The following is a 27420-nucleotide window of genomic DNA, read 5'->3' as shown; positions in this document are numbered from 1 at the left end:
TGACCCGGGAGGGCGGAAGCGGAAGTGCCGGCCCGGAGCCCTGGCTAGGCGGGAGTCCGTTCAGTGCTGCCCCGCAGCCCCCTGCACCAGCCATGGACTGCTACACGGCGAACTGGAACCCGCTCGGGGACTCTGCTTTTTACCGGTGAGCCGCCCCGCCCTCCCACCCACCCACGGCCTGGCTTACCCCGCTCTCCCGCCGGCTCGAGTCGGGGCGGAGCCCGCCGCGCGCGACCCCGTCACTCGGCGCTGGGGTCCGCCCCTCGCCGGCTCTCCCCCGGCGTCTGCCACTGAACGTACGGAAACTGAGGCAAGCCTAGTGGTCACACAAGTAGGGGCCGAGCCCAGCGCTGAAGCCTAGGTCTGCCTGCCTCCGGGATGATGCTCAGATCACGTTGGAGGAGGCCGCCGAGTGACAGCGCGTGCCCAGTCTCCTGCCCGGAGGTCCTGCCGAAGCCAGACCACAGGGGCGCTCCGAGAGGCGGAGGGGCGCACGGCGGGCGGGGTAGCCGTGCTGACCAGGGCGGGGAGAAGGGGGCCAGTCGTCCGTGGATCCGGGGCTGCGCGAGTTGGGACCCCCAGCTCAGGACAGCCCCCTCATGGGAGTCGTAGAGCCCACTCATCTTTCTGAAGTGTACATTGTTTACATCATTATCCTTGGTGCAGACGACTCTCGTTAGATCTACAAGTCGGCTCCTGTTGATCTCTCCAACTTCATCTGCCCCTCTTGTACCCAAGTTTTGTGTTCGGTTGCACAGAACAGGACCCCAATCTATCGTCAGGTTTCATGGCTCCCTGTGTTTGCCCCAGCCTGCAGTTCCTTCTGTGGGCGCTGCCATGTCCTTCATTATTTATCTGTCTGGACCATTCTTGCTCATCCTTTAGGACTTAGTTCAAGGGTTCTTTCTGTTCTCTTCCCTGACCCAACCCAGCAGAGACAACTGACCTTCCTTTGGACCCGGTTCCCGGGTCTGCTATGTATGCCACGGTAGGGCCATATTTGTATAGTAGGTTTCTTCTGCTAAACCAAGTAAGTTCCTTAAAGGCTGAGAGCATATTTCTTACATCTCTTTATCTCCAGTGCTTATTTAGAACAGTGCCTGCTATGTAGTAAGTAGTTGCCCAATAAAGTTTTTTTAAAAAACACTTTATTGTTTGCAACTAAAGATCACAAAGACACCTCCTTGGGGTCTTATTTCAATAAAAGACACCATTTTGCCCTTAAGAGGGAAAAATGCCTTGTGGCAATTTTTAGACCTCTGTTGCATTTGTTATTTCTAATAAATATGTTTCTACAATATGGAAAAAAATTCGAAAGTTAAAATCGGTAAAGTGAGGAAATAATATCTATTTTTGTGGAGAAGGGATGTAGTTGGCATGAAATTTAGTGTCTACAACAACACAGCCATACACTTTTGAAAATATTAACTCTTATTACTTTTGGAAATATATGTTGCCTATGCAGGCTTGTTAAATAGAGTACTAAAAATAATGGCCTCATTATTACAGAACTACTATTTATGATATGAAGTTTTAGCTTTGTTGATGCACCAGGAAGTGGAATTGTTGACCTGTGTGGCTAGCCCACATATGTTTACCTGTCTGTGCTGTATTGCAGAAAGGAGTAGAAGTCTCTCAGCCTTGCTGTGGAGCTATATTATTTGGGCTAACAGCAGTTGTGCCTTTCTATGTACTATACACTTTGCTAAGTACTTTTATCTGTATTAAGTCTCACAATCCCACAAAATAGGTATCATTATTGTTGTTTGGGTTTTTTTGTTTGTTTTTAGGTATCATTATTAAACCCATCTTACTGATGAGGAAACTGAGACACAGAGAGGTTAGGTGACCAGGTTACACAGCTAGTAAGTAGTGGAGTGAGGATTTGAACCCAGCCTTATTCTAGAACAGGGGTGGGCAAACTTTTTGACTCGAGAGCCACAATGGGTTCTTAAACTGGACCGGAGGGCTGGAACAAAAGCATAGATGGAGTGTTTGTGTGAACTAATATAAATTCAAAGTAAACATCATTACATAAAAGGGTACGGTCTTTTTTTTTTTTTAGTTTTATTCATTTCAAACGTGCCGGCTCCGGCCCGCGGGCCATAGTTTGTCCACGGCTGTTCTAGAACCTGTGCTAAAGCATAGGTTTGTTTGGTTGGTTTTTACAGGAAAATAAAATAGTATTTCCTAGCTTCTCCACCAGAGTGGAAATGCTTTAAGTGCAGACACTTGGTGTTTATCTGTATTTGTGTATAGTCTTACTACATGTTCGAGTAAAATGAATGAATGATAAACAGGTGGCAGGCAGAGCATTTTTGAGTCTTATCTATAGGATAGGATTCTTTTTCTTTGGAGGTAGTGTTCTGGAAAACTTACTAATTGGAAAAGGCAAGGAAAGGGAATGATGATTAATTCTATGGGGCTTCAGAATTTTAGCTGTTTTTATCCTAGAAACCCAATTTGGGATAATCCTATTAATTAATTTTGCTCAACCCTCTGCCAGGCTGAATGTATCAACCAATGAAAAGACATGGACCCTGTCTCCCCTCATAGAACTTACAGCCAGCAGGGGAGACTGTTGATAAACACTAATGACTCAGTATTTGTTTGGTCATAATCACTGTAAAGGGAGGGTATAGGGTTCTAAGACAGCGTATAATAACAGAGTTTATTCTTGTACTACAGGCCCAGTGCACAAATTCATGCACCAGTGGAGTCCCTAGGCCTGGCCTGCAGGATTGGGCCGAAACTGGCTCTCCAACATCCCCCGAGGGGTTCCGGATTGTGAGAGGGTGCAGGCCAGACTGAGGGACCCCACCAGTGCACAATCGGGGCCAGGGAGGGACGTGGGAGGTTGGCCAGCCGGGGAGAGACCACGGGAGGGCTCCAGGGTGTGCACGGTCTGTCTTGCTCAGTCCCGGTCAATGGACCCCAGCAGCAAGCAAACCTACTGGTTGGAGCACATGATCAGTACACATCATAGCAACTGGTCGACCGGTCAACTATCTGCCCCCTGGTGGTCAATACACATCATAGTGAGCGGTTGAGCAACCTTAGCATATCCTTAGCATATTATACTTTGGTTGAACAGACAACTGGACACTTTGCATATTAGGCTTTTATTATATAGGATAGGATTATATATTTTTCCATATGAACAACTATAAACTTACTTTTGCCAAACCCTGTATATTTCTGAAACTCTTCTTAGAAGTAGACTATTTTAGCAGATTTTTTGGAGTTTCTGTGTTTGGGGTTGTTTTCTTTTTTGCACATATAAAGATGAACATTTTAAAAATTGTAGTTAAACACATATGATAAAAAATTTACTGTCTTATTCATGCAAAAGTACAATCTGGTAGTGTTAGGTATTTTCACATTGTTGTGCAACCACTCTCCAGAAGTTTTTCATCTTGGAAAACTGAACCTCTATACCCATTAAATAATAATTCCTCATTTCCCCCTCCCCCATCCCTGGCAACCATCATTATGCTGTTTTCTGTTTTTATGAAATTGACTACTCTAGATAGGTCATATAAGTAGAATCATACAGTATTTGCTGCTTTGTGACTGGCTTATTTCACTTAACATACTGTCCTCAAGGTTCATCCATGACACTAGAATGTATCAGAATTACCTTTCTTGTTAAGTCCATTGTATGTATATCTCATTTTCCTTCTCTGTTCATCCTTTAATGGACACTTAAGTTACTTTTACGTCGCAGCTGTTGTGAATAATGCTACTATGAACAGTAGTGTAAAAATAGCTCTTCAAGACCCTGTTATCAATTTTATTGGATATATACCCAGAAATGGAGTAGTTAGATCCTATGGTAATTCTGTTTAATATTTTTAGGAACTATCATACTGTTGTCTGTGGTAGCTGAATCATTTTACATTTCCAGCAACAGTGTACAAGAGTTCTTTAGTAGTATTTGTGTTTGTTTATTGGGTTTTGTTTTGTTTTTTTGTTTGTTAATCCTCACCCAAGGATATTTTTTCAATTGGTTTTTAGAGAGTGGAAGGGAGGCAGGAGTGGGGGAAAAAGGGAGAAAGAGACAGAGAAACATCAATGTGAGAGAGACACATTGATTAGTTGCCTCCACATGCGCCCTGACTGGTGCCGGGGATCAAACCTACAACCCAGGTACATGCCCTTCACTGGGAATCGAACCCTCCACCCTTCAGTACATGGGTTGACACTAATCATTGAGAAACACAGGCCAGGGCAGTTTTTGAAGGAGGTAGGAGTCAAGGGATTTCAGGGATGATGATGGATTCTCTTTAGGGTCTAGAAATTTTGTAATTAATAGATTATTCCCCAAGGCCAGATGTAATCTGCTTCTTCATTCCCAGTGGTTTGTCAACCCAGCCTGGAGATCATGTATTTTTTCTTAATATGTTTTAGTTGATTTTAAAGAGAGAGAGGAAGGGTGAGAGAGAGGAAATATTGATGAGAAAGAACCATCGATTGGCTGCCTCCTGCGTGCCCCCTACCAGGGATCGAGCCTACAACCCCGACTTGTGTTCTGACTGGGAATCGATCCAGCAATCCCTTGGTGCATGAGAAAATGCTCAACCAACTGAGCCAGAGCTGGGGATCATCTATTCTCACACCGTAGTGGATCACTGGATTAGATTCTAGTTCAGGGGTGGGCAAACTTTTTGACTCAAGAGCCACAATGGGTTCTTAAACTGGACTGGGGTAGCCGGAACAAAAGCATGGATGGAGTGTTTGTGTGAACTAATAGAAATTCAAAGTAAACATCATTACATAAAAGGGTACGGTCTTTTTTTTTTTAGTTTTATTCATTTCAAACGGGCTGGATCCGGCCCGCAGGCCGTAGTTTGCCCACGGCTGGTCTAGTTGAACATTTTCGGTAGAAATGCTTTGTAGGCAATGACATGGTATTTGTGCTGCATCACATCTGGAGTCAGCATTATATTGGGTTGTCTGCTGTGAAGGATGTTGACATTAACAAGGGGGTTAGGATGGTGATGGCACATCCTTCATTGTAAAGTCATATTTCCCCCTTTGTAACAAGCAAGTGGTCTGTGGGATGGCACACTGGTTGCATCAGTATGAGTCTAATCAGGAGACAGACAGCAAGGGCTGACTAAATAGATGAAGTTTCATATAAAGAACTCTTAAACTGTGATAACAAAGTAACTATAAGATAAAACTCTGTCCTCCCCTAGGACTGAGGAGAAAGGAAGGACAGACTTAGAAGGAGATGGAAGTACCCTCCCTAATTGGTGTTCCAACCTTGATGGGAAAGGCATAGTTGCAGCCCACTGGGTAGTGGAGAAGATTGTTGGTTTGCCAGGGCCAGAGCTGGTCCATAGTCACTATACAAGCAGGAAGCATTCCTCCTTGACACAGATGAGCCATAGCTGGTGGCCAGGTTCCTGGGGTTGCACAGAGAGTGAGAGCACCAATGTGAGTGGGAGACCTGAAGCATGCAGTGTCTGTGTGGAGAGAGCCACAGGAAGATGGACCCCAGTCTAGGCCACGGCTGTGAGGTTATCAAGGGATTGTTTGTTCTGGGTGTATGGTTGAGGCAGAGCGTCACCAGGTGTCCTCATACCCACACTGCTGACTGACCTTGCTGCTGCTGGAAACAGAGTTCCCTCCTCCTGCAGTGTCCCTACACTGCCCTCTACTGAGAAAAGCTAACATCTAGTTCACGTGCAGCACGTATTGAAGGGTAAATTTGGAGTTGACAGATAAATTGATAACTACTCAGCTCCATATGCACCCTCTATACATTTTCAAACTTCCTCATAACAACAAAAGTCTATATTTTTGCTAACGAAGCTACCACTATTCTTCTTACAAGTAAATACTCTTTCCCAAAATGAGAAAACAATCTTAACAGTCATTATATCTATCACTATATTAATTTCTCCTTCAGTCCCACTGAATATTCGTGTTACCCAAAAATGAAATTGTAAAGTTAATCTCCAATTATTTGTGTGTAAATAAAAAATGAGGAGAGAGAAGATAATGGCTAGTGTATACATATAAACACATGCATATAACAGGCATGAAGAAAATGTGCAAAGTGACTATAGGCTTCATTTCTGTAATTGGTCATGAGATTGTAGCTGTTATCTATGGCTTCCTTCAACTGCCCATTTCTTGTCCTCAGCCAGAACCTTCTTCCCATTTTTTATTTACACACAAATAATTGGAGGTTAACTTTACAATTTCATTTTTGGGTAACACGAATATTCAGTGAGAGGCTGAAGGAGAAATTAATACAGTGATAGATAGAATGACTTTTAAGGCCAGGCAGTTCTGGTGATGGGGTATTTGGTAAGACTAATTGATCTCATGGACCTGAGCCCACTGATGCTCTGGTTCTTTACATAATGGAGTGACCCAAACCTTCATTTCAGTCATTCTGCTTTCTTTGGTTGCTGAGGTTTTTCGTTAAACTTTATGATCAGGTACAGAAGTACTAAGAGGTGCTGCAGGGGATCCCCTGGGTGTCTGACATAGTCCTTCTTGCCTCCATTATGTAGCAGCAACTCAATTTCCCCTTGGTAATCAAGATAATCACTTCAGCCAGTAAACACCATTTTCTTAAGCCTGTTGGTTCAGTGGCTTAAGGAGCCCAGAATGGCAAGGCGGCGCTCTTATCTTCCAATTCAGTGAATCTATTGTTGTAACAATAGATTGTTGGAAACCTTCTCCCCGTGGAGACTAACCTCTCCAAACCAAGAGATCTCAAAGTTATGGAACTGGAAGCAACATTTTTGTAAGTCAGTAGGTGTAAGAATGAGAAGAGCCACTCTCACTTCCATCCCTTGATTCTGACTCTAGAGCAGTGGTTCTCAACCTTGGCTGAACATTAGAATCACCTGGGAATCTTTAAAATCCTGATTTCTGGGCCTCATCATTCGGAAATTCTGTTTCTTTGTTATGGGGTGAGGCCACAACATTAGTAACAAAGAAACAGAATTTCCGGAGGATGAGGCCCAGAAATCAGGATTTTAAAGATTCCCAGGCGATTCTAATGTGCAGCCAAGGTTGAGAACCACTGCTCTAGAGGAAACAGCACCATGTAATAGCCTCTGATGCAAAGCACAAGCTGCATCCTGTACGATAGAGCCCTTTTAGGATACTGGCTCCCAACTGGTGCTATAACTGAGTTGTCAATGAATTTAGGCCAGCCACTTCTGGTGATGGGGCATTTGGTAAGACTAATTGATCTCATGGACCTGAGCCCACAAATGCACTTTCTTTTTTGTGAAATGAGATCCTTGCTTGATTAGATGTAATGCTTTGCAGAATGTCACACCATTAGATAAGGCATTCTGTAATTCCACAGATGGTGGATGCTGACAAAGGCACTACAGGTAGGGAAGACAAATCCACATCCAGAATGTGTCTGTATTCCAGTGAGGACAAATCGTTCCCTCTTCACGGTGGAAGAGGTGCAGTGTAATCAACTTGCAGGTTGGTCCTCATGGTCTCTGCTGTTGACAGGTTAGCCACAGAGCAGTAGTGTTAGCTAGGTCAGCCCTGGGGAGGGAGGCTCCCAAGACTTCTACCCCAATTGAGGTCATCAAAAGGTTTTCAAGCAGAAGAAGGCAAGTCTCCTCAGACATAGGAGTGCAAGCTACTTCTAGTAAGGAAGACTCAGAATGAATTAGGGGTTCAGGATTGTTGTTTTCATCTGGGTCTAACCAGATATCTTCCTTCCAGTTTTCAAGATTCCTTTCTTTCCTTACTAGTGCCCTAAGGTTCACATGAGAAATGACATGTTGGTGAATTCAACTGTTATAATTTAACAATCCATGTAATTAAAATTTGCTTTTGATTTTCAGCAGTAACAGCTGTGTGGCTGTAATAAATATGAGATTGTTTTAGGGCTGTTATAGACGCTTTCTGCTTCTCAGACCATGACTTGAACTGAAAATTAACAGACTCAAGCTTGTAATTTTCTCTTTGTAAATGTTCAAGTGCACTCAAAACAATCCATCCACACCACAGCCCTTACAATCATTATTACTGCCTACAATCAGGCACAGAAGTCACTCCCAAAGCACATGTTTGACTTGGCATGTCACCACAGAAAACTGCAGGCTGGATTAATTGTGATGTCACTGGGTGCGATGGGCTACTAATATCCATTTCCCATTGGCAGGGAGCTCAGCACTGCTCCCAAGCTTTAAGCACACGACCAAACTAATCCTCAAATCCCATCTTTGGGGTCTGTCTCTTGGGACCACTCTCAGAGTGAAGTCTTTATCAGTCTGGGTCCAGTCAGGAGACTTAAACTGGGAAAGTTTGAGAAATATAAGGAATTATTATATTAACAGTGAAAAAAAGAGTAACTAAAGAGATAAGAAAATGTTATATGGTAGCCTAGGAGAGTACCCAAGGAATGACAAATTAAGAAGGGGGGCCCTTCCCAGGCTGGGGTTTAGGCCTCATTAGAGAAAATACAGGGTGGGGCAAAAGTAGATTTATAATTGTTCAAGTGGAAAATAATAAATAATAATACAGGAATAAATTGTTTCGAATACTCATAACTGTTCTTTTGCCCCACCCTGTATAGTTTTAGCCCACTAGATGGCAGAGAAGTTCACTGGTTTGCCCGGCCATAGCTGGTCCATAGTTCCTATGAAGGCAAAGAAGCAACCCTCAGCCCTTGGCCAGATTGGCTCAGTAGTTGGAGTGTCAGACCACAGACCGAAGGGACTCGGTTTCAATTCCTGGTCAAGTGCAGGTACCCAGGTTGCAGGTTCCCCAGCTCAGGTAGGGGAGCATGCAGGAGGTAACCAATGGATGTGTCTAATGTAAATGTCTCTCTCCCCCTCCTCCATCTTTCTCTTCTCCCTCCCTTCCACTCTCTCTAGAAATAAACAGAAAAGATATCCTTGGGTGAGGATTAAAAAAAGAGGAAACCCTCTGGGGTTCAGGGGGTAGGGGAATATAGGTGAGCTGCAACTGGTGGTCAGGGCTGTGGGTGTGCAGGGGTGTTGGGGTAGCTGGTGCAAGCAGGTAGCCTGGGGCACACAGTGTCTAAGGCAGGGGTGGGCAAACTTTTTGACTCGAGGGCCACAATGGGTTCTTAAACTGGACCGGAGGGCCGGAACAAAAGCATGGATGGAGTGTTTGTGTGAACTAATATAAATTCAAAGTAAACATCATTACATAAAAGGGCACGGTCTTTTTTTTTTTTTTTAGTTTTATTCATTTCAAACGGGCCGGATCCGGCCCTCGGGCCGTAGTTTGCCCACAGCTGGTCTAAGGTGAGCCACAGCCAGTGGCTGGGAGCATGGGTTTGCAGAAGGGATCAGAGGAAACGCTCAAGTGGGCAGGCAGGACAGCCAGTGGCCAAGCATCTTGGCATGCAGAGGAAGTACAGCCTGGGCAGGAGGCCAGGAATGTGGCATCTGTCCAGGGAGCCGTGGGAAGGTGATCACTAGTCTGGGCCTTCTAGGTTGTTGCAGGGCTGGGGCAAATCACCCCGTATCTTACACCCTGGCTGCTGGCTAAGCCTTGCTGGAAGCAGCAGTAGAACCCCTTCCTCATTCAGTGTCCCTCCAGCGCCCTCTACTGAGAAAGTGTAACATCTTACTCACTGTGAAGGAAAAATGTATGCTGTCCCTTAAACACAACACACTGAAGTGTGAATTTGGAGCTGAGCAGCAATGAATTGATAACTGGCATGCTAGGTCTGTGTGGCTCTATTTTCCCATCAGATTTTCACCCATGATTTTAGTAACAAAGTGTCAAAAGAAAGGCATATGGGATTGTAAAAAATTCAAATAATACAAAAGTATATGGTCTACAAATTAGAAGTCCCCCTATCTCCTTCCCCCACTCACCACCCTCCCCCAAAGTGACCGCTGTCTGGTTTAATGTGGAGGCCTCTCAGCGTTTTTTCTATGTATTTTTATACATTCATGTAATTATATGTAAATATGCTTGTAAAAATATACATATGTGTGTACATATATAAATATATATACACACACACACATGCACTGAGTGGCCAGATTATTATGACCACTCCATCAGTACTTCATTGACACTTCCAAAAATACTGAATATTGAAAACTTCCTAAGCAAATACTCTCAAGGTTTTATTATTATTATTGTTTGCTTAACTAATCCACTTCATTGTACTGATGGGGTGGTCATAATAATCTGGCCACTCAGTGTATATACACACACATATGTTCAGCCTGGCCACTGTCATTCAGTGGTTGAGTGTCGACCCATGAACCAGGAGATCACGGTTCAATTCCTGGTCAGGGCACATGCCCGGGTTGTGGGCTCAATCCCCAGTAAGGGTGTGAAGGAGGCAGCTAATCAATGATTTTCTCTCATCATTGATGTTTCTATTTCTCTCCCTCTCCCTTCCTCTCTGAAATCAATAAAAATAGTATCTTTGGCAAATATGTTCTCCCACGCAGTGGGCTTCCTTTTCATTTAAGAAAAATATATGTGCTCCGTTTTTATTACATAAATGAGTTCATACTGAGCAGCAGCTTACATTTTTTATTTAACATGTTAGTTCCCTCAGTCACCTTATTTTGTTGTTGTTAATCCTCACTTGAGGATATTTTTTCATTACTTTTTAGAGAGAGTGGAGGGAGGGAGGGAAAGGGGAGAGAGAAAGAGAGAGAAACATCAATGTGAAAGAGATACATCGATTGGTTGTGTCCCACACGTGCCTCGACCAGGGCCAGGGATTGAACCTGTAACCCAGGTACGTGCTCTTGACCAGGAATTGAACCCGAGACCCTTTGGTGCTCAGGTTGACGCTCGGGCCACTGAAAACACCGGCTAGAGCCAGAGCCACCTTATTAATGGCCACATGATATTGCCCAGAATGGGCATACCATAGTTTATTTAACCAGTCCTGTTTTGATGAACATTTAAGAAGGTTTTTCCAGGATTTTCTCAAACTATTTTAAATAGTGCTGCAGTGAATTCATACCTTTGTGCACTTGTACAAGTAGTTTTCTAAGTTAGATTCTTGAAAGGAAACTGGTAAGCAGAGGGTGTACACATTTAAAAGTTGAATAGCTATTTCATGTAATAAAATCTCTTCCTTGTTAATTTCTGGGTTTTGTGTCTTGCTCTAAAAGACTTTTCCATAGTTCACATTATAAAATATTAGATTATATTTTTTCAAGATTTTTATGTGTAGTTTGAAAAGTGTTTTCACATAAAGTAGTATGATATGGCTTTTGACTAACTTTCTACTTTAGTTTTATTTTCATTTAATTAGAAGGTAAAGAGGAGATAAATGGTGATGGAAGGAAACTTGACTTGGGTGATAAACATAATACTAAATATACAGATGATGTGTTGTAGAATTGTATACCTGAAACCTGTGTAATTTTGTTAATCAATGTCACCCCAATAAATTTAATAAAAAAATAAAGAAAAGAAAATTAATTAGAGCCTTTTGTATTTTTTAAGAAAATATCTCTTCATGTGTATCACATTTTCCCCATAGTTTGTCTTCCTGCTTTATTTTAATGGATATTTTTTAATGTATAAAAGTTTTTTAATGTTAATTATCTTAACAAATAAGTATTGGCCCTTGCCAGGTAGCTCAGTTGGTTAGAGCATCGGCCAAGTACGCCACGGTTGTGGGTTCAATCCCTGGTCAGGGCACATAGAAGAATCAGCCGATGGTCCTGCCCAGCATGGGTCAGTGGTTAGAGCATGGGCCTTCACACCAGAGGGTCTCTTGGGTTAGATTCTGATTAGGGGCGCATACCTGGGTTGCAGGTTTGAGTCCTGCCCCCCTACTTCCCCAATCCCCATTGGGGCACATGCAGGAGGCAACCAATCAATATGTCTCTCTCATATCCATGTTTCTCTCTTTCTTCCCCCCCCCCCCCCACCCCTTCCCTTCCACTCTCTACTCTCTAAAAATCAATGAAAAAAATATCCTCACTTCTTAGGTGAGGATTTAAAAAAAAAAAAGAATTAGCCAATGAGTACATAAATAAGTGGAACAACAAATCGATGTTGCTCTCTCAAATCAGTAAGTTAAAAAAACTTTCTTAAAAATTAAAGAACTTGCCAAAACCGGTTTGGCTCAGTGGATAGAGCGTCGGCCTGCAGACTGAAAGGTCCCAGGTTCGATTCCGGTCAAGGGCATGTACCTGGGTTGCGGGCACATCACCAGTGGGAGATGTGCAGGAGGCAGCTGATTGATGTCTCTCTCTCATCGATGTTTCTAACTCTCTATCTCTCTCCCTTCCTCTCTGTAAAAAATCAATAAAATATATTTTTTTAAAAAAGAAAAAAAATTAACTGTTAATGTTTAAAAACTCAAAGTCTCATTCCTATCCCTGGTCTTATTCAACTAATTCCACCCCTCACCTACAAGTAACCATTGTTACTAGATTCTTGTAAATCTTACCAAAGTTTCTTTTTTTTCAGATGTAAGCAAATGTGTTGTTTTTACCCCTTTTTACATAGAAGTATACAGAAGTTCTTAGTTTTTATTTGTTGGTCTTTTGCATTGTGGCTTCTGGGTTTTATGTCATGCTTAGAAATCATTTCTACTTTGAGATTGTTAAAATAGCCAAGATTTTTTCTGATGTGGCATTATTTTTTTAACATTTAAATTTTGAATTCCATCTGGAAAATATTTTATTGTAGAGATTAAGTAATGAAATAGTATTTACTGTGATTCTTCCTGTATGGGCCATTGTCTCATTTCAAGTATCATTTTGCACTTGAAATGCCATTTTTATTACATGTTCAATTCTCAGGTCTTTTCCTGGATTCTGTTCTCTTCCATTGATCTATTTGTTTATTCCTGTGCCAAAACAAGTTTTAATTAACTTTAGTTTTATATAGTACTAGATGCCCGATGCACGAAATTCATGTGAGAGTAGGCCTTCATTCCCCCGGCTGGCTACCAGCCCCTGCTTCTCTCTGGCACCTGGAACCCAGGCTTCCTTTGAAGCCCCGGCTTCATCCGGAAGGCTTCGTCTGGAAGGTCATCCAGAAGGACATCTGGTCTCATTAGCATATTGCACTTTTATTATTATAGAAGATACTTGATATCTAATATACATGTGTTCTCATATTCTCAAATGTTTCTAAATATCTTCCAATATTTACTTTTTCAGATTATCTTTTCCCCCTAGACAAACTAGAATCAGTTTGGGCTTCCCTTCCCCCCAAACATTGGGGGTGATTTTTATTGAAATTCTTGCGCATTTATAGATTATTTTAAAATATTTTCTGTCTTCTATATCCTTGAGTAAATTTTGATATGATTTTGTAAAAATGTTTATTATGTTTATTTTGGGGTACCTTATAGTTTTATTGCTGTCATGATCAGGCTTTTTTTAAAGTTACGTTTCTAATTGGTTCTTGCTATAGTATATAGACAGTTGATTGATGTAGAAAATATATTGGCTTCTGCCCGGCTAGTGTGGCTCAGCCATTGAGTGTCGACCCAGGAACCAAGAAATCACCCGTTTGATTCCCAGTCAGGGCACATGCTTGGTTTCAGGCTTGATCCCCAGTAGGAGGCGTGCAGGAGGAAGCCGATTGATGACGTTCCTCTCTCATCGATGTTTCTATCTCTCTATCCCTCTCCCTTCCTCTCTCTCTTAAAAAAATTTTTTTTCAATAAAAATATATTTTAAAAAAGAAAATGCATTGACTTCTGTTGCTCACTCAACTGAGCTCTTTTATTCATTGTTCCATAGACTGGTTTGGATTTTCTAAGTAGACAATCACATTATTTGTAAATAGTAACAATCTCACTCCTTTTCCAAAATAGAAACTTCTCTGTTTTGTTTGTTTTTTTCTTAAATTATTTTGGCTAGAACCCCAAGAAGAATGTCAAATAGAAAGACGGTAATGGTGAGCATCTTTCTGATCTTTAATGGGAAGGCTCCTGAAATGATACCAGCCAAAGCACTCTCCTTAGCCACTGATTTTCCTTGACATCCTGGAATAGTGCCTACTCCTCTGTTCCCTTCTCCCCTCCTACTTTGTCTTCTCATGCGACACACACTGTCCTCACACATCTCAGATTACAGTCATCTTGTGCTGGCTTGTGATTTCAGTTTCCTATTGTAAGCCAAGCATTCACAGATTGACATCTCTAACCCAGGACTCTCCCCAGCTCTGGACTCACTGAAGAGCTCCTCTTGGGTTTCTTTCAGGCACTGCTAACTCATTACTTCTGAAACTGAGTTCTTTATTAACCAGTGCTGAGCTGGACCCCCGGATATAAAGCCCATGACCTGACTCAGTGTTACGAACCAGAAAGAGCCCGGGTCAGTGTGGCTCAGTTGGTTGGGCGTCTTCCTGTGCACTAAGAGGTTGCCGGTTTGATTCCCTGTCAAGGGCACAAGCCCTGATTGTGGGCTTATGGGCTCCTGGGCTCAATCCCCAGTAGGGGCTCATACAGGAGGCAGCTGATCGATGTTGTGCTCCCATATTGATGTTTCTCTCCCTCCCTCCCTCCTTCTTCCTTTCTCTCTCTTTAAAAATCAATAAACTAAAAATAAATAAATAAAATAAAAAATTCAATAAACTATTCTTAAAAAAAAAAAATCAGAAATAGAAGAAAGGCTCTCCACCCTGAGAGACCCTCTGGCAGGGTTTTATTTCCTGCTAATATAGACTCAAGCCGGCCACCCACCCTAGTCCTATCTCAGTTTGTGTCCTGGATGTTGGCCACACAGCCTGTCTGTCCCAGGAGCTCCTGCCATCCTTGTGTACTTGCCCAAGAACCCCATCCTTGCCTGCTGCACCTAAGCATGCATATTGTTTCTAGTCATCGCCTTCCCTCCCCGCCCCTGGAGGGGCCTCAAGTTTCCTGTGGAGAACAAATGGAGGTTTTAGGGGTTCCTCTGGGGCTCACTTCATCTAGATGCATGGGCACAAGGAGGCTAATTTCTATTCACCTTTCTGTGGGCAGGAAATATGAGCTGTACAGCATGGACTGGGACCTGAAGGAGGAACTCAGGGACTGCCTGGTGGCTGCTGCGCCTTATGGAGGCCCCATTGGTAAGTCACCCCTCTGCCTCGGCATGCTCTGGGACCATGGGATGAACTCAAGGTCCTTGATTCCTAGGGGTCTTATTGTTGGGTTGTTGTCGCTGGCATATGCCACCCTCCCCCCAAATTGAGATGCTTTTAATTCTGGTTCTCGTGAGGCCTGCTTCATATGGTGGGCCTGAGGAGCTACTTCATGAGGCCTGCTTCACGTGGGCTGGGACTAGTGAACTAGGACAGGAGGTCTGTTCTCCAACTGCAGCACTGCTGAGGAACCCCTGGCGGAAGGAGAAGGCTGCAAGTGTACGGCCGGTACTTGACATCTACTCTGCTTCTGGCATGCCTCTGGCCAGTCTGCTGGTGAGCACTCTTGGCCTGCCTTGGGGCAGGGGGCAGGCAGTGCTTCTGCGTCCCAAGATAGTCTCATGAACTTCTTCTCCTCTACAGTGGAAGAGTGGGCCAGTGGTGTCCCTGGGCTGGTCAGCTGAAGAGGAGCTCCTCTGCGTGCAGGAAGATGGTGTAGTACTGGTTTATGGGCTTCATGGAGACTTCCGGAGACACTTCAGTATGGGCAATGTAGGGGCCACAGGAAGCTGGGGAAAAGGGATGGAGTCTGTGACCCTGTGATTTTTTCAAGGTCCCTTTCCACTTGTCCCTCTTCCCAGGAGGTGCTCCAGAATCGGGTTCTAGATGCTCGAATCTTCCATACTGAGTTTGGTTCCGGAGTGGCCATCCTCACAGGGGCCCACCGCTTCACCCTCAGTGCCAATGTGGGTGACCTCAAACTCCGCCGAATGCCAGAAGTGCCAGGTGAGCGCTGACACCCCCGAGACAATCATTCAGTGCCCACAGATGTGCTTCCAGACTGCGGGATCCACAGAGGCAGAAGCTTTGGGCTCTGGTCATCCTGGGGTTGTCCTCTTGCCTGACCACAGGTTTGCAGAGCGCACCCTCGTGCTGGACCACACTGTGCCAGGACCGAGTGGCACACATTCTTCTGGCTGTGGGGCCCGATCTTTACCTCCTGGACCATGCAACCTGCTCCACCGTGGTGAGGGCCTGTGAAATGGGAGTGAAATGGAAGGGTTGGGGGAGGCCTGGAGGAGGCGCTGAGAAGTTAGTATCTTTGGGTGTCCTCCCTGGCCCTGCCCCAGACACCCCCTGGCCTGGCCCCAGGAGTGAGCAGCTTCCTGCAAATGGCTGTTTCTTTCACCTACCGACACCTGGCACTCTTCACAGACACGGGCTATATCTGGATGGGGACAGCTTCACTCAAGGTTTGTCCTGGGAAAACACAGGGGCACTTTGCCTTGTCCAGGGATTCGGGTAGAGAATGGGCTTTTTTAACTTGAGCTTTTGGACAGGACCATGACATTCCCTGCATCCTTTCAGGAAAAACTGTGCGAGTTCAACTGCAACATCCGGGCCCCCCCGAAGCAGATGGTCTGGTGAGGATGGGAATCTTATGCTGCGGGTGAGGGTGGATATAGCATTGTTTCCTGGGACACTGATTCATCCTGTCTACTGGCCACGCCAAGTGGAGCTTGCATCATACCTTCTCTGCCAGTGCACACTGGAGGGGAACCCCTGCCCGCTGTGGGCCTCAGCTGGAGCTGACAGCTCAGGGTCAAAGGGAAGCCCTCAAGTCAATCAGAGGATGGGATAAGGAGCAGGAAGCATGCACAGGACTATCCCAAGGCAAAGTGATATAAATAAGCAGTGATGTGAGAGACTTGGCTGAGGACCTGGCGTCCGGTGTATGTCTCAAACATGTATGTGTGGTGCTGTCCACAGGTGCAGCCGTCCTCGTAGCAAGGAGAGGGCTGTTGTGGTGGCCTGGGAGAAGCGGCTGATGGTGGTGGGTGATGCACCTGAGAGCATCCAGTATCCTTGGAGGGCTACCTATGGGGATGGGAGAGGAGAGGGGAAGGGGGGTCATCTGACCCGTCCCATCTTAGGAACCTTAACCAAGCTCAGGTTTGTGCTGGATGAGGACTCCTACCTGGTACCTGAGCTGGATGGGGTCCGCATCTTCTCCCGCAGCACCCATGAGTTCCTACATGAGGTTCCAGGTGAGGCCCTCACAAAGGCACCACAAGACCTGGGGCGGGGGCACCTTGGCACCACAGCTGCTGTGGGGCAGTGCTCCAGAGTAGGATTAGAGCCTTGAGGGAGAGCTGAGGGTTCCCTGCCTGCCTCCTACACTCACCATATCCCTTCCCCAGTGGCCAGCGAGGAGATCTTCAAAATTGCCTCAATGGCCCCCGGAGCACTGCTGTTAGAGGCCCAGAAGGAATATGAGGTAAAGCCCTGGGCCTCTCCCTGGACCCTAAAATGTTTTCCTTCCCCTAATTGGCCCAGCCCCCTGCCTGGGCATGGGAGGGCGGACACAGCCAGGTGCCACCTGTGAAGAGGGGGCCCAGGCAGGACACTAGGCTGGGCTGGAGAAAGCCGGCTCAGGTGGACTAAAGTGACATGGGGTCCTCCATGTGGTAACAGGGAGGGGCAGGGAGGCCCCACTATCCCTAGCCCAGGTACAAGTCAGGGCTACTATCAAGAGGTCTCAGGGCTGCCCTAACTGGTTTAGCTCAGTGGCTAGAGTGTTGGCCTGCGGACTGAAGGGTCCCGGGTTCGAATCCGGTCATGGGCACATGCCCAGGTTGCAGGCTTGATCCCTAGTAGGGGGCATGCAGGAGGCAGCTGATCTCTCATCATTGATGTTTCCATCTCTCTCTCTCCCTTCCTCTCTGAAATCAATAAAAATAAAAATAAAATAAAAGAGGTCTCAGGGCCTCTCACAGGCAATTGTGGGGAATACTGAACACCTTGGTAGACTGAGTGGGCTGAGGTAGCTTGGGCTCTTGCTTCTGCAGCTCATTTGAACCACATTCCAGAGGGACTGGGGGCCAGATGTGGAGGTATTCTCCATCGTGATGTTCTATCCCTGGCATTCCCACTTCCCCCAGAAAGAGAGCCAGAAAGCGGATGAGTACCTGCGGGAGATCCAGGAGCTGGGGCAGCTGACCCAGGCCGTGCAGCAGTGCATTGAGGCTGCGGGACATGAGCACCGGCCAGACATGCAGAAGAGTCTGCTCAGGGTTGGCTTGGGCTACAGGCCTGGTGGGAGGGGCACTGGGCAGGGTTGGGCTGGTGTGAGGGGAGCTCGCTTCTATTGTCCTCTGGTTCTTCTCCGAAGGCTGCTTCCTTCGGAAAGTGTTTCCTCGATAGATTTCCACCTGATGGCTTCGTGCGTATGTGTCAGGACCTGCGTGTGCTCAATGCCATTCGGGACTATCACATCGGGATCCCCCTCACCTATAGCCAGTATCCCCAAGCCTGCTAGAAGGGTGTTCACAGCCAGGGGTGGCGGGGGGGGGGGGGGGGGGGGTGCCAGAGATACAAGGGGAAGAGATACTGCCTGAAGGTCTTTAGCAAATAACCCTTATTTACCAGCTGGATCCTTAACCAGGTAAAATGCAGATACAAGCAGCTCACCATCCAGGTGCTGCTAGACAGGTACAGTAAGCCCAAGGATGTGGGAGGAGGGCGCTGAGTGGACAGGCATCACAGCCCCTGGTGGGCTCTTGTGGCCACTGCTCCTGACCCATTGCTTCGGGATCTGGGAGGCCCAAGGTACAGACTGGCCACTGCACTCACTCTCTACCCCACCTCACCCCCATACCCTTGCCAGGCTTGTGTTGCGGAGGCTTTACCCCCTGGCCATCCAGATATGCGAGTACTTGCGCCTTCCTGAAGTGCAGGGTGTCAGCAGGATCCTGGCCCATTGGGCCTGCTACAAGGTGAGGATATAGCACAGGGTCCAGGAACATTTAGGGACTTCCACACCCTGGTGAGGTGTAGGAAATATGAAGTGTAGAGCTGAAGGGCCAGGTTCTGATTGAGGGCAGGTGGGGTGAAGGGTGAGACCCGGGTGTGTGTAACACCCCCTCCCTCTGTAGGTACAACAGAAGGACGTGTCTGATGAGGATGTTGCCCGGGCCATTAACCAGAAGCTGGGGGACACACCTGGTGTCTCCTACTCCGACATTGCTGCTCGGGCCTATGGCTGTGGCCGCACAGAGCTGGCCATCAAGGTGTGGGTGCCCAGCCCTTTCTAAATGCTCTGACCTGGGTTCCCAAGGCCCCCAGGCCAGCTCCTTCTCTCTGTGTCTTCCTCCCCACCCCATAGCTTCTGGAGTATGAGCCTCGCTCTGGGGAGCAGGTACCTCTTCTCCTAAAAATGAAGAGGAGCAAACTGGCACTGAGCAAGGCCATCGAGAGTGGGGACACTGACTTGGGTGAGTAAGGTTTGGCTGAGGCCAAGGCCAGGGCCCCTGGGCTGAGCAAGGGACCGCTGGAGTCCCCACCCCACCTTATTGTCCCGCAGTGTTCACGGTGTTGCTGCACCTGAAGAACGAGCTGAACCGAGGAGATTTTTTCATGACCCTTCGGAACCAGCCCATGGCCCTGAGCTTGTACCGACAGGTGTGTGCAGTGGGCAGCGGTAGGCCTGGAGCCTCATGAGCACCTGCGTTGTTCTTACTGTCTGATTGCCTGCCCTGGCTCCAGTTCTGTAAGCACCAGGAGCTAGAGACGCTGAAGGACCTTTACAATCAGGACGACAACCACCAGGAACTGGGCAGCTTCCACATCCGAGCCAGCTACGCTGCAGAGGAGGTCTGAGGCCCACAGAGTGGGTGGGGCCTGTGGGTTGGGCTGTTGGTCTGGTTCCTTCACCAGGTATCTAGGCCTCATATTTGGCACACACCCCATCTGGTCCTCACTGTTAAGGGAGCGTCTGAGAGGACATGAGGCCAGAATGAGGGTTGGTCCCAGAGGAGCTAGCCTTCCCACTAGGGGCACCAGAGTGGTTCACCCAATGGGTAAGGCTGGTCCTGGTGACCCTTGGCACAGGGATCAGGGAGAAAACTGTATCCTGGGTGGGGAGGGCTGAGATCTCTTGAGCTGTGAGCTCAGGCTTCCCTTCTTGCCCTCATAGCGTATTGAGGGGCGGGTCGCAGCTCTGCAGACAGCAGCCGACGCCTTCTACAAGGCCAAGAATGAGTTTGCAGCCAAGGTTTGGCCTACTCTTTTCTCCCTTGCCTCTTCTCCCAGTCTTCCCACCTTGCCCCTCTCATCTCCATCCTGCTTTATCCATGTCCCCAGGCCACAGAGGATCAAATGCGGCTCCTACGGCTACAGCGACGCCTAGAAGATGAGCTGGGGGGTCAGTTCCTAGACCTGTCTCTACATGACACAGTCACGACCCTCATCCTTGGTGGCCACAACAAGCGTGCAGAGCAGCTGGCACGTGACTTCCGCATCCCCGACAAGAGGTTGGTGAGGGCTTCAAAAAGGTCCTGGGATCCCTGTCCCTCCTACAGCACCTCTAAGCCCAGCTTCCCCACAGGCTCTGGTGGCTGAAGCTGACTGCCCTGGCAGATCTGGAAGACTGGGAGGAACTAGAGAAGTTTTCTAAGAGCAAGAAATCACCCATTGGCTACCTGGTGAGGCAGGGGCCCTCCCTCCACCCCCTGACAAGGAGGATAGTCCTGGGGAGAGGACCGGGCCTAGAGATAGGCTGATGACCTACTGGCACATCTGTTCAACTGATGAAAATAGTGGGTGCTTTCTGTGTACACGTGTTCATGGGCCAGGTACACAGGAGAATGGGCCTGAGTCAGCCTGCAGATGTCAAGGAAAAGTCCAATTTGAGTAGAGGGTGGAGGGGGACAGGGAAAACATATCTGCCAGGCAGTGGAGGCTATTTTGAGGGGGGTTGTTTTCTGTGGCAGGCAGTTCAGAGGTGTAAGTAGGTGGGGCAGCCATGAGAGAAAACGCAGGGCCTGAGAGGGCAGGAAACACCTGTTGTGGAAGGGTAGCAGCGGCTGGTGGAGTGGGTGCATGGAAATAATTGGTCTCTGGGCTCTAACAGATCTTTGATTTCAGTTTTTTCTGCCCAGAGAATGTGGAGATCACACCTGTTGCAGGCGTGTGTCAGGGCAGGGGTAAGGGGATTACAGACACTGAAGGATAGAAAATATACAAGGACAATGTGTGCAGTTAGGGTTTTGCTCATAAGAGATGACAAGGGGGCTCTGCCTTATCTTCTCCCTTTATCCCCTTCCTCTCTAAGCCCTTTGTGGAGATCTGCATGAAGCAACACAACAAATATGAGGCGAAGAAGTACGCCTCCCGAGTGGGTCCCGAGCAGAAGGTCAAGGCCTTGCTTCTTGTTGGGTGCGTTGGCTGAGAGCCCTGTGGGTGCTAGGTGGCTGAGCCAGTGGACTGGTGAGGGGCATAGTTTGTGTCCTTGGTCAGCCCAACACCATCTCCCCTCCTGCTCAAACCATAGGGATGTGGCTCAGGCTGCAGACGTGGCCATCGAGCGCCGGAATGAGGCAGAGCTGAGCCTTGTATTGTCCCACTGCACTGGAGCCACAGATGGGGCGACAGCCGACAAGATTCAGCGGGCCAGGGCTCAAGCCCAGAAGAAGTGAGGGGCCCACCCTGCACGTCTCTTCAGGTCCTGAGCGTGGCAGAAGAGTCACTACTCCTTCAGCTTCTCCCCCAGAGCTAAGCTGAGGAGCTGGGGTAGGAAGGGAGCCAGGGGTCTGGTTGTAAATAAAGTTGAACCTTTTAGAGTGCTTTATGCAGTCCCACCTAAGCAACAGCAAGCTAGAGGCAGAACCATACAGACACCTCAGCAAAACTCCATGGTTGTGGTGGGTCTGGAGAAGGAGCTACATTTATAAGAGACCTGCCCCTTTGTACAGTTACCAAGGAAAGCTCTCTCAAGCTCCCAGCCCCCAGAAAGATTATGGGAAGGGATGACACAAAACTTAAGCAACAGTTCGTCAAGAACCATACTGAGAAGCACTGTACACACACATACACAAGAAGGATGCTAAACACTTGACCATTATTTCATTTATTCCACATGCCAGCCCTGTGAGATAGGCAACATAACCCCATTTTACAGAAGAGGAATTTTAGGTCCAGGGAGGTTTGGTAACAGCAAATATGTGGCAAATGGATTTGAAACCATGTTGGACATTTGGGCGGCTTAGAGCTTCTCCTTGGATGTTTGTGGTAACGGGAGGGATGACTCAAAGCTGGAACTAAAATTGGGCCCTTTGTAAGCAGGGGACCCTGATCAAGGCCCCGGTTTGCACTGGTTTGCACTGCAGTGCGAATTGGAAGACTAATGAGAGGCATGTGGCCAGCAGATTGTAGGGATTGGAGGAGGAGTCTTTGGAGACCCAGCCACTGTTTGTAAAGAGTGGTGACAATTCCTGAGTGGTTTCTGAGCTGGAGAGAAAAGGATGGAATTCTTTTTTTTTTTTTTTTTTTAATATATTTTATTGATTTTTTATAGAGAGGAAGGGAGAGAGAGAGAGAGTTAGAAACATCGATGAGAGAGAAACATCGATCAGCTGCCTCCTGCACATCTCCCACTGGGGATGTGCCCGCAACCCAGGTATATGCCCTTGACCGGAATCGAACCTGGGACCCTTCAGTCCGCAGGCCGATGCTCCATCCACTGAGCCAAACCAGTTTTGGCAGGATGGAATTCTTTTGGCAATTCTGCCAAGACCTGCAAACAAGACACTGGCTTCACTCTACCTGGGATGGAGGTTTCGTCCGCAGTCAGTAGGAGCGCCTTCTTGGCCCTCTAGTGACCCTCTCTCTAGCCTTCAGTTTGCAATCCAGTGCACCTTGGCTTCATATCCCAGTGCCCCAACCCAACACTGAGGACATGACTTTTACCTCTTGTTACCCCCTCAGTCTAGAAGGAAGACAAAGGAGAAAACCAGAGTCCAGAGGAGGGCAAGCCTCATCACAGAGTGAGAGGCCCAGTAAGGTCTTTCTTTTTCTTCCCCCACCTGATTTGTAAATGTAAATTTGTGAGAATCCTCCCAGTAAATATAAATCAAATTGTAAAACAACCATTTATTATGCTTACTACTTACACGAGGGTCAGGAATTTGGGCAGGTAAAACAGGGATGCTTTCTGCTACAGTGTCTGGGGCAACTGCTGGAAGACAAAGGTTGAAGGTGACTTGATAGTTGAAGGCTGAAAACACCTGAAGTCTTGGTAATAGTCTGGCAGTGGGAGCCTGTTGTTGGCTGGAACCTTAGCTGGGGCTGTTGGTCAGAACACATACAACCTGCAGTACCTCCCAACATGACAGCGTCCCAAGATGGTCAGGCAGAGCTGTGTTGCCTTCCCTAACCGAGCTTTGGGAGTCACACCTGCCACATTCTGTTTCTTGAGGCAGTCACATAGGCACACCCCACCCAATTTCAAAGGGAAATCAGGCCTGGCCAGCGTGGTTCAGTTGTTGAATGTCAACCTATGAACCAGGAAGTCGATTTGATTCCCGGTCAGGGCACATGTCAGTTGCAAATCAATCCCCAGTGGGGGACGTGCAGGAAGCAGCCGATCAATGATTCTCACTCATCATTGATGTTTCTTTTTTTTTTTTTTTTTTTTAATATATTTTATTGATTTTTTACAGAGAGGAAGGGAGAGAGTTAGAAACATCGATGAGAGAGAAACATCGACCAGCTGCCTCCTGCACATCTCCCACTGGGGACGTGCCCACAACCCAGGTACATGCCCTTGACCGGAATCGAACCTGGGACCCTTCAGTCCGCAGGCCGACGCTCTATCCACTGAGCCAAACCGGTTTCGGCATCATTGATGTTTCTATTTCTCCCTCTCCCTTCTCTGAAATCAATAAAAATATATTTTTAAAATAATAAAAACAAAAAAGGGGGGGGATCGACTCCACTTCTTGATAGGGGAGTTGCAAGAATCTGGAAGTGTGTGCAGAACTGGGAATGTGGCCAGTTTTTGGAATCACAATCTGGCACAGTCTATCAGATTTCTCTCAGAATCAGCAGACACCTCCAGGGAAAGGAAAGATCTCCAATACTAGGCTCATCCTGGGCTTTTTTCCTCTCCAGTCTTGGCCCCACAATTCTTCACTTCCCTGGTAGCTTTTCAATGCCTTTTAAAAATGTTTTCTCCAGCTTTTTTAGTTACTCTCAATGAAAAGGAGTTGGAACCATATAACAGTCCACCTTCTGAACAGGGTGCCCTAGGCATTGCTTTTAGAATGTACACAATAAAAAGTCTGTATCCCCAAAGTAATATATAGCATATTTACTCCTGTCATATGCTAACATTAAACATTGAACACATGAAGTTTTAGAAATGTGAGAAATAACAATGAGGACATACAAACTAATTACAACTTCATTTAAAAAGTTAATGCATTTAGAGAAGTACTGGAGATGTTCATGAGGTTGAAAATTAAAGGCAGCCATATGTACTTTTTTTGTAAAATTAAACACTGATTTCCCCCTGTCCAACATTTTCTCATGAAAACCTTCAAACATACACTAAATTGAAAGAATTTTACAGTGAATACCTGTACCACCTGGAGTCTATTACTGACATTTTAATATATTTATCACACATCTTTCCATCCCTATATCCATCTTACTACTATCTTATTTTCTAAATTTGATATGTTTTTATTGACTTCAGAGAGGAAGGGAGAGGGATAGATAGAAACATCAATGATGAGAGAGAATCATTGGTTGGCTGCCTCCTGCAGCCCCCAGGCATGTGCCCTGACTGGGAATCAAACCATGACCTCCTGGTTCATAGGTTGACATTCAACCACTGAGATACAAGGGCCGGGCAATCTGTCATTGTTAATGCATTCCAAAGTAAGTTGCAGTCATTAGTACACCTACCTCTAAATATTTCAGAATGCATTTCACTAGCTAGAGTTCATTTGTAATTTGTGTTTTTTTCCCCAATCCTATATAATAAAGAGCTAATATGCAAATGGTCCTCACGCCCTCGAACCAGAACTGCTCAGACACTCAACACTGGGGAGAGAGGAATGGGGACCAGCCAGGCACAAATTAGCTCATGAGAGAGGAATGGGGACCAGCCAGGCTGCGGCCCTGGAGAGGGACAAGCTGTCTGCCCTGCAGTCCTGGGCGCCAGCACCTGTGGCTGCAGCCTGGGCGAACCACCCGCCCACGGTCCCCTGCGGCTGCAGCTGGCCGGGTCCTGGGTGCCTGCGGCCAGCCAGAGGGAGGGGAGCCCGGGTCCTGGGTACCTGCGACTGGCTGGAGGAGGGAATCCTGGGTCCCGGGTGCAGGGCGAGGCAGAGGCGGTTAGAGGCGATCAGGCCAGCAGGGGAGCAGTTAGGAGTGACCAGGCTGGTAGGGGAGCAGTTAGGGGCGATCAGGCAGGCAGGCAGAGGTGGTTAGGGGTGATCAGACAGGCAGGCAGGCAAGCAGTTAGGAGCCAGTGGTCCTGGATTGCAAGAAGCAGTCAGACATCCCCCAAGGGGTCCCAGATTGGAGAGGGTGCAGGCTGGGCTGAGGTACACCACCTCCCCCCCCCCCCCCCGTGCACAGATTTCATGCACCGGGCCTCTAGTCTATATATAAAATGTTCAGATTTTAAGTATACATTTGCTGAGTTTTGACAAATGCACATATATACCTATAGTGATATCTTAAAAACAACCAGGATTTTTTTTTTTCTTCAAATCCTCCACTGATCAATTTATAAATTTGTGTAAAATGCCTTCTACCACCCTAGCCGGTTTGGCTCAGTAGGTAGAGTGTCAGCCTGCAGGCCAAAGAGCCTCAAGTTCAATTCCAGTCAGTGGCACATGCCTGGGTTGGGGGCTTGGTCCAACATGCAGGAGGCAGCCAATCAATGATTCCCTCTCATCATTAATGTTTCTATCTCTTCCTCTCTGAAATAAATAAAACTATATTTTTTAAAAAACAAAAAACCTACCCTGAGCAATTTGCATGGCAGGCCTGGGCCTACAGTCTGGGTGGAGCCAACTCTTGGCCTACAGTCTGGGTGGGGCCAACTCTTGGCCAATGGATGGGACTAGGATTGGGCCTGGGACCAGGATTTCAGAGCTAGGGGCAGAGAATTTGGAAACATTTTTTCTAGTTTAGGATATTAATGGCAACCCTGGAGTGAGAATCAGAGCAAAGACTCCTACCGGGCACCTTCTCAGGAGAGGGGGCTGCATTCTGTTAGGTCTAGTGCTGGCAAATGACCCTTGGGAATAGAACAGTGGCCTGGAAAGGCACCGGGCTCTCACTTCAACCTTCTATCGTATTGCCTTGCTTTGTTTTCATTACAGCATTTAAGAAGTTTTCTTATTCACTTGTTTATTGTCTGTCACCCCATCCAGAATGGTTCATGAGAGGAGAAACCTTTTCTGTCTCATTCCCTGCTGTGTCCAGCACATAGTCTGCACTCAATAAGTATTTGTGAGTAAATGACGCATTGTTCCATTTACTACATGGGGAAAGGAGGCTCTGAGAGAGGAAGTGGCTCGTCTGCAGAAACAGTTCTTTACCCCAGTGGTCGCCAACCTTTCGGACCTCACGGACCAGCAGTGGTCCACAGACCACTTGTTGGCGACAACTGCTTTACCCCATCCTCCAGCTCTCCTAGTGTAGTTTTTTTCTGATGACCCCTGAGACTCTTGGGGCACTTATCTGTAAGTATATGCTCCTGTGTGGTAAGACAAGTAGGACTGGGAGAAAGGGTTTGGCCTCCCACTTGGTCGGGCTTGGTACAGGAAGCCTGTCTCCCCTCCTTATCTCAGGTCTTCTCTCCTCTTTGAAGACAGCCCTTTGTCCTGTAGTGATGGGGGGGAAGCTGTGTGCACCCCAGTGTCAGATAGGATGGGGAGGCTGGGCTGGTCTCCACAGGTGGGCAGCTGAGGATGGGACTCTGTCCTCTTCCACTGGAAACAGGGTATGTGTGGTTGCCAAGCTGAACTCTCCTCCAGGTCTCTGGAATGAGCTACCCAAGACCCTGTCTCTTTTTGGTCTGAGGTTCTGTCACCCCTGCACACACACCACAAATGGTCTGACCACAGTGCAGCTGTCTCATGGAGAGAAGGAACTGCATTTACTGAGACAGGGTTACTTGCCAAACTGTACATGCCTGCAATTTTCAGTACAGTCCTGGGAGGTTCCAGGAAGAGCAGCAGCAGGAGATTCAGGTCATCTAGCCAATGCAGAGGCTTAAACCCCAGGGTTCTCTCCCACACCCAGTTGAAGCATTTTCCCAAGTGTGCTCAGTCAGGCTGGGGATCCTTTTTTAAAGGATCTTAAAGAAACAAAACTAACTACTTCGCCCTAGCCTTTTTGGCTCAGTGGATAGTGTCGGCCCATGGACTGAAGGGTTTCGGGTTCGATTCAGTCAAGGGCACGCACCTTGGTTTTAGGCTTGATGCAACCAATTGATGTGTCTCTCTTTCTCTGCCTCTGTCCCTTCCATTCTCTAAAAATCAATAGAAAAATATCCTTGGGAGAGGATTAACAAACGAACAA

General features: G+C 47.0%; 1 protein-coding gene across 3 annotated transcripts; it reads left to right on the top strand.

Annotated features, from left to right (window-relative positions):
- The first annotated feature begins 40 nt into the window (after window positions 1-40).
- On the top strand, window positions 41-22940 carry VPS16 (VPS16 core subunit of CORVET and HOPS complexes). Of its 3 annotated transcripts, XR_011472116.1 has the most exons (25): window positions 41-145; window positions 14939-15027; window positions 15278-15375; window positions 15463-15591; window positions 15681-15825; window positions 15951-16066; window positions 16170-16292; window positions 16408-16463; window positions 16810-16899; window positions 16993-17087; window positions 17241-17317; window positions 17982-18113; window positions 18212-18339; window positions 18496-18531; window positions 18707-18815; window positions 18975-19109; window positions 19205-19313; window positions 19403-19500; window positions 19585-19692; window positions 20015-20092; window positions 20182-20351; window positions 20426-20522; window positions 21152-21255; window positions 21371-21609; window positions 22804-22940. XR_011472116.1 is itself a non-coding variant. In XM_070420032.1 (24 exons), exons 1-24 carry the CDS (start codon window positions 93-95, stop codon window positions 21513-21515), a joined length of 2520 nt encoding a protein of 839 aa, XP_070276133.1. In that variant the 5' UTR covers window positions 41-92; the 3' UTR covers window positions 21516-22940. The 3 variants fall into 3 exon arrangements, 2 of the variants coding, with proteins under 2 accessions (XP_070276133.1, XP_070276134.1); XM_070420032.1 differs by having other exon boundaries at window positions 21371-22940; XM_070420033.1 differs by lacking the exons at window positions 41-145; window positions 14939-15027; window positions 15278-15375 and having other exon boundaries at window positions 15499-15580; window positions 21371-22940.
- Window positions 22941-27420: the final 4480 nt, after the last annotated feature.

The sequence above is a fragment of the Myotis yumanensis genome, unplaced genomic scaffold (assembly GCF_028538775.1).
Source record: "Myotis yumanensis isolate MYYU_CA2020_CCGP unplaced genomic scaffold, mMyoYum1.0.hap1 SCAF_7, whole genome shotgun sequence".
Taxonomy (NCBI): Eukaryota; Metazoa; Chordata; class Mammalia; order Chiroptera; family Vespertilionidae; genus Myotis; species Myotis yumanensis.
The sequence above is the reverse complement of the archived record's forward strand: the minus strand, read 5'-3'. Positions and strand labels throughout refer to the sequence as shown.

Bases quoted from the DNA above. Each gene is read 5' to 3' on its own strand.
- VPS16 (XM_070420032.1), top strand. From the start codon at position 93: ATGGACTGCTACACGGCGAACTGGAACCCGCTCGGGGACTCTGCTTTT. The intron at 17,318-17,981 runs GTAAAGCCCTGG...CACTTCCCCCAG, and splicing joins AGGCCCAGAAGGAATATGAG to AAAGAGAGCCAGAAAGCGGA. The intron at 20,093-20,181 runs GTTTGGCCTACT...CCATGTCCCCAG, and splicing joins AGAATGAGTTTGCAGCCAAG to GCCACAGAGGATCAAATGCG.